The sequence below is a fragment of the Poecilia reticulata genome, unplaced genomic scaffold (assembly GCF_000633615.1).
Source record: "Poecilia reticulata strain Guanapo unplaced genomic scaffold, Guppy_female_1.0+MT scaffold_207, whole genome shotgun sequence".
NCBI lineage: Eukaryota > Metazoa > Chordata > Actinopteri > Cyprinodontiformes > Poeciliidae > Poecilia > Poecilia reticulata.
Genome location: NW_007615021.1, coordinates 240,785 through 247,497, shown reverse-complemented (window position 1 = coordinate 247,497; position 6,713 = coordinate 240,785). Strand labels below are relative to the sequence as shown.

Genomic DNA, 6,713 nt, shown 5'->3' with positions numbered 1-6,713 from the left:
TATTACACTAAAAGTTTGAGTTGAGTTCCCTATTCAGTTCAACATGTCCGTTGCCATGGATACGGCAACACAGTTAGCAAGCTGACTACACTTTCCTCGCCCGGAAGAAGAGCTTTCCTTTTTAATGCTTTTAAATAAATAAGTTTACTTACGGRTATGGAACTTCACAGATGCAGTACAGGTAACATAGCTGAGAGGGGAAAAAAACTGCAACAAGTTGAAAAGTCGCGAGACGTCACAGTTATGTCCGTAAAATACAGTAAGGCAGGCTAGAGAAGGTGCCGCAGAGAACACTGGGAGATGTAGTTGTTTTCACACTATGAGTAGAAAACTCATGATTCTCTTCACAACAGTGAATTTCAAGATTTGTTAAAAATCTTAAAATGTTACTTTTAATAATCAAAAAAATATACATTTTAGTGGTTAGAAAATAATGTCTCTTTAAACGTCACAATTTGGCGACTAAGAACTATTTTTTCCCTCTTTTTCGAAAGGAAACTGATGCGATCCAGATACGTGGTACGCCGTCACAGAAGTGACAGAAATCTGAGTCTCTCATCTCCCTACTCTTTAAAGCCGATGTGCAAAGACACAGCTACAAGAGTAGAGATTTGAAGATTCATTCCCAGCTCATTTTGCTGTTGTCACGTTCAAGTCAGAATRAAACACCCGTTGGAGCTCTCWGGAGTGCATGACCTCCACAAGGTCAGGTACTGCACCTGTAAAAAGTTCTTTAAAATTAATCCTCCGAGACTGTGTTATTTTTAACGTCCAACGGAGCAATAATAATAATAATTAAAAAAAACTATGCAACTTTGAATGTAAGAAGACAGAAACTGTATGTGGTTCTTTTATCCATTACTCTGACAAAACTAGCTAAATATGCTTACCTTATTTTAGACTGCAAGGAAATGACGAGTGGCTTGGTATGACATTTACAATATAAAAAAAAGAGTAAATATAACATTAAAGTATCAAAAATAAATATAAAAATAAAACTAGTTTCTAATATAGTGGTGGGAGTAAATGTAATGCTTCAATGTGGCGACGCCCCCAAACTGTGATGTGAAAACCTCCTCTGTAATTTCAAGGTGACCCGTCCATCTTAACTCCTGGTTCTTTTCCCATGATCCTCCTGTGTTAGGGGYTKTGGKTGAGACTTTAATCACAAATGAATTTTCACTGCGATCAAATGACACGAGCAGTGACAGCTGATCCTGTGACCRTACCCTGACAGCACCCATACAACATTTAGCATGATGCYGTGTGTGTGAGAAGAAATATAGTTAAACCACCATTAGATCAATCACAATAAATTAAAGCAATGCAGACTGCTGGGGGTTTTTTAATCCATTTTTTGGTTTATTGAGTTGGTCTGTTTATTTCATTGAAGAGCTTATATACACAAATTAGTACAAGAAAAACAAAAAAAAAAGTTATCAAAACTGAGACTTTTAGAAAAAAAAAACATTTGAAAAAGACTTTAACATAAGTGTGCTTCCTGCTAGCCCTTACTCCTCTGGATTTCCCTTTCCACTTTTTGCCTGTCGTTTTCAGAGTAAAAAAAAAAAAGTATGGTTCTGTAATCTCCCATTAAGAATGTATTCCAGACAATTGGTGCAGCATGTTATTAACTACCACAAACATTAATAAAAAGTCTCCCTAGAATTGATTCKGATTTTCGASTTTCGAAAACCAGAATCAGTTGTACAAAGGATGCCCTGTCGCCCAAGGTTTTCATATTTAARCTGAAAGAACTGCAAATAACAGATGCACCCATATCTATAGAAGCAAACTGTTGCTATTTTCCGCAGAYGTTTTGATTAAAATAATTTATACGTGAATATTCGGCTAAGCATTATAGCTTCCTAGATGATTCCCAAGCAGAAAAAGAAACAGAAAATAATAAGCTTTTACTTTAGTTAACATTCAGTAGATATTTACCACACAGCTTCACATTTCACTCCTCTCTCTTGCTCAAAACTCTTTATTGCAGAACAGAAAAACAGATAGGTGACGATGAAGAAACACAATCTCGGCCGGCCCTGCAACTTTAAGAGTTGCGGTCGAGGCGTCTCAAGGCTCGCAGATCAAAGTCTCCACCACAAACTTGTTCTCGAAGTGACGAATCTTGTGGCAGTTGAGAGCTTCGCGCTTCTGCATACCTGTGAGACGGCACAAAGGTTCTTTGTTATGTCRGGTAAACRGCACTTTGGGTCYTCCACTAAGTTAACGCGGTCGCCTTGGAAACRTATTCCAAGGCCTTCAATTTTCTCCACATCTAATAATTTTTCAAACACAAATTTTAATGTGTTTTCTTTGGATTTTTGACCAGCACAAGTAATGTTAAGTGGAAGGAAAAACTTTGTAGACAGAAACAACAGTGACCTCCGTTTGTATTCAACCCTTTTTCCYGATACCCTTTAATAAAAATGCCACAACTGCCTTCAGAAGTCACGTACTTATTTAATAAGTGTGGAAAAAAAGAAAAAACACACACCAGGAACAGTTCTGCTCAAAGTACAGTCTCTTGCTACAATGGCCTAGTCAAAGGCCAGACATAAATCCAATTGAAAAACGGCAGCAAGATTTGAAAAAAAAATAGTTGTTCATAGATACCGTTTGTCCAATCTGTAAGAGATTGAACTATTTTGAGAAGAAGACAAGAACAAAAAAAAAAAGTTAATTAAAAACAGCTGAATACAAATGTTTTCTGTTTTTATGTTGTAAAATGCGGTGGGAAATGTTATTAGGGGGTAATACATTCAGATTTTATTAATGTTTTAAGTRATTTTCATCTAGAAATGCTTGGCAATTAATTTTTTTGTCCACAACAATCTGGTGCCGTGACCCAGATCTCTCGACTGGACACTCGAGGATGGCGATGTTCACAGTGCTGATTTTTTTTTTCCCCACAACAAAAACGTGTTGAAAACTATCATTTCCTCCCACTTAACAGCTACGCGTGGCACAAAATCCTAAAAGTTTGAAAACATTCAAGATGTGGAATTCATATTTCATTCATTTACCTGGTAAATGGTTYAGTATTTTGTTGGTATGTGTGTGTTGTTGTGTTATGTGGAAAAGCTACACACCCAGAATTGTGTCTCTGCGCTGCAGCTTGAAGGTTTCTTTGTCGTGGCAGAGGTTGTAGATGAAGTACCCAAGCTGGTCGACGTTCTCAAGGCGCTCCGTCACCATCATCTCCTCGTGGATCAGGTACGACTGGGGCAGGTAGGAGCCAGCCTGGCAGAGGGGGAAAAACATCTCTGTCACAGAGAAATCTTTTTGTTTCAGAATATTTCTTMCTTCTTCTGTTTTATTCTGTAGTAGCAAACTAAAGGATGCCAACTGCCACATCAGAGCCGTTGCGGATAGGAAAAACAGGAGGGGCATGGGAGCAGGGGCAAAAAAAACTTCAGAAAAGTTCTAGAAAAAAAATTTGCACATTTCTGAGTATCAGAAGTTTAAGTTTTTCAACCTTTGAAACATACATTTTCAACAAGGGAATTTTKAGATTAATCTAAAAAATTTGAAGGTTTTTCAAGCAAAATTTAGTCTTTTCAAACTTGGAAACTTTCTTGATTTCTTTTTAAAAATTATTTTTCAAACTCAAAAATTTCTGAGATTAGTCTCAAAATGTGTGTTTTTTTTAATTTAAATTAAAATTTGTGTTTAGTTTGAAAAGATTCAAATTTTACTAAAAAAAAAAAATTTAAAACATTTCTAGAAAATGTCTGAGGTTTTTGGCAGAAAATTATCCTCCTTTTTTCTTCTTCTATCTATAATGGCCGTAGCAGGCTGTCGTAGACCACATTTCCTTTAAATTTGCTGTGCATGGAGAACATTATATATTTCCATTACTTTGCTTGAGTGTTGTAAGAATAATGTGACGTATCCATTCCTTTGGACTTGCACATGCTGTCTCAGGCCTTATGTAACATTAAGGGGAGAAAAAATGCTGTGTGAATATCTGTTCCAACACGTTAGGGCGTTTCGAAAACGCTACGATGTCACAAAGAATTAGATAATTTTTCATTCAGAACAACTAACAACAACCACATGTCGAGTTCGCTGAGAGGAAATTAGCCCAGATTTACGTCATAGACGGCTGGCAGGAAAACCTTGTGCTACCTTGACTTTGATGAGCAGATCCAAAAGATCTCTGGGAGGCATGACGATGGAGGTGTTGAGTGGGATGACGTAGCATTTGTTCAGGTTCAGATCCAGGTAAGCGGTCAGCCTCTGGGAGAGGGAAACAAAAAACAAACAAAAAAACGGCACGTTCAGCATTTCTCCATCAAACGTTCTGTTCTCTCCGAGTTGTGAGCTTCCTCACCCTCTGGAAGTCGTGGACAATATCGGCAGGGTCTCCGTCTTCGAAGTCTGGCACGGGCACGTTGATGAACTCCACCTGCTCCCGCTCCAGCACCCTGATCTTCTCTTCCAGCAATCGCTGAAAGTTCTTGTTTGGCATCTGTGGACCACACCGGTACAGGAATCAACACAGTCGCTTTGAAATAAGGCTATTGAAGGCTATAGAAATAAAGTTATTTCTAAAGAAAGAAAAAAAAGAAACTAAATACCTATAGGACATGTGAATAAGCCAATATAGAAAAAATGCAGTTTTCACAAACCTCCTCATCAGCGACCATGTAGTCCTCCTCGTGGTAATTCACACCACAGAAGTAGACCTCATCTTCGGGCTTTGATAAGGGAGAAAAAGAAAACATTTATAGAAACATATTGAGATTTTTGACACATAATCAGAGGATGCGTCTGTACACACTAAGTGTGCTCTCTGTGCAGTCGCTGCAGACATGTCCATCCGTCTAGCGTTCATATCAGGATGAAAATGTCTCTAGTTCTAGTTGCGCTTTTGAAACAGAACAACACATATTTTAAGCTTTGCTGGCGTGCCGTCAACATACTTAATGCATTGTTTACACACTAATGGCGTATAACATTTGGACATTTATTGGACGTGTAAACATCATGTTGATTGTGCGTTGTCGTTTATGGAATGACCTGGCTGTCATTCCATAAACGACCCGGCAACAGTGAGCGAGGCCAATGCGTGATTCAAAGTGCCGACAATGAACCTAGCAGGTCGTTGCTAGGTAACAGAAGAGTGAGTTAGTTGATGACACCCACCTTTCCTAGCTAGCWGTGCAAGGTTGAGTAGCTAAAACTTTCCTTTGCCTACATCCCCCAGAATGTTGTGCGGCTCTGGATTCGAGTTCAGTGAAACTATTGACTATTTTCTATCAATGTTGATCGTGTGTCTATCCCAACAGGTATTGTTGTCATTTCATTGCTCAGTCCTACTGTATGCCCACTTATCCATACGCTGGTGTTTAGCAAGAAAGTCCTGGGTTGGAATCCCGACCTGGATTCTTTCTTCATGGAGTTGGCATGTCGACCCTGTGCCTGCGTGGCRTTCTCTTTGGGCACTCGAGCTTCCTCCCATAGACCAAAAACATGACTGCTAATTGTTCTCTCTAAATCGCCCTTAGGGTGTGTTTGTGTGTCTGTGTCGCCCTGCCTCTCGCCCAATGACCGCTGGAAATAGATGCCAGAACCCAGCAAGGATAACCAGGTATATAGACAATGGTTGGATAGATGGTTGTGTCACCAGACCTGTCTTCACACCTAAACTCTATGGAAACCCGTGTGGAGTGAAGAAAGGACACAGTATCTCGCATATTTTTGTTTCCTCACATGAGATACTTCCGCAGTGCTATAGTGACTTGTGTTCACCTCCAGGATGTAGTAGTGGTACAGATAGGCTCCTGCCACCACCACCCCAGACAGCATGAGGGCCAGACCCAGACACATGCACCAGCACCAGGTTCGAGACTGGCGACGGACCAGCAGAGCAGCCTCGGCATCCTGCAGGAGACACAGAAGAGAGATTATCAGGGATTGGTCGATTGCAGCACATCGGGCCTGTTGCTGGCTTCTTCATTAATAACACAATGACTTGTGTTATCAGGTATTGTTTCACCTGAAACAATACCTGATTGTTATCAGGTATTCAGCTGTTATTTAAATAGACAGCTGAAGGGTTCTTTAACATGAACCCTTCAGTTTATCGTCCTCAGTCTAATTCCATGTGTTGTGCTCTAAGCGAAGTCGTGTGTTTATTATTAATTTTATATAGGCCTGTTGCAATAAGCAATAAATAAATTAACCACATAACAAAATAAGAAACTCAATAATTTCCATTTGCATAATTTATTGGTTTTCTCTTCCTACCAAAAACTGGATGACAAAAGTCATCAGTCTGGTGTTTTGGTCTCAACTAAAGACAATTTTGTTGACCCTTTATAATTCTTTTTTTATTATTTGTTGTTTCTGTCATGCTGTTTATTTTGGATATTTAAAATGTCTTCCAGTTCCAGTGCTAAATTCATTGAAATTTAAAGTGTATTGATCTGGTCTCAAAACAACAAAATTACCATCTGTCGCAAAAACTACTGGGACAATTTATTGTCCAGCTACATTTCTTATTATGGTAAGCCTAATTTTACTTTATAAATATAATTCCTAATTGATATTTTTGAACCATCTGAAATAAGGTTTGCTGAATTTATTCATTTTTTACTTGTTTGACCAAGTCAGTCGGTGACACTTTATTTGACAGTGTTATAAACATGACATAACATCTGTTAGGAACATGAAGGAGTCTATGATGTCATGAAGTGTCATTT

At 38.8% G+C, this 6,713-nt stretch overlaps 1 protein-coding gene across 2 annotated transcripts in view; it reads right to left on the bottom strand.

Annotated features, from left to right (window-relative positions):
- Positions 1-1,339: 1,339 nt before the first annotated feature.
- LOC103460192 (integral membrane protein 2B) overlaps positions 1,340-6,713 on the bottom strand; it is a 23,198-nt gene continuing 17,824 nt past the window's right edge. Inside the window, exons 2-7 of one of the 2 annotated variants that reach the window (XM_008402262.2) lie at positions 5,722-5,892; positions 4,638-4,706; positions 4,340-4,477; positions 4,135-4,245; positions 3,096-3,246; positions 1,340-2,165 (exon numbers count right to left, since the gene is read on the bottom strand). In XM_008402262.2, the coding sequence (XP_008400484.1) occupies positions 2,077-2,165; positions 3,096-3,246; positions 4,135-4,245; positions 4,340-4,477; positions 4,638-4,706; positions 5,722-5,892 (729 nt within the window). In that variant the 3' untranslated portion in view covers positions 1,340-2,076. The remainder of the gene's footprint in view (positions 2,166-3,095; positions 3,247-4,134; positions 4,246-4,339; positions 4,478-4,637; positions 4,707-5,721; positions 5,893-6,713) is intronic. The other variant, XM_008402263.2, reaches the window with a different exon arrangement.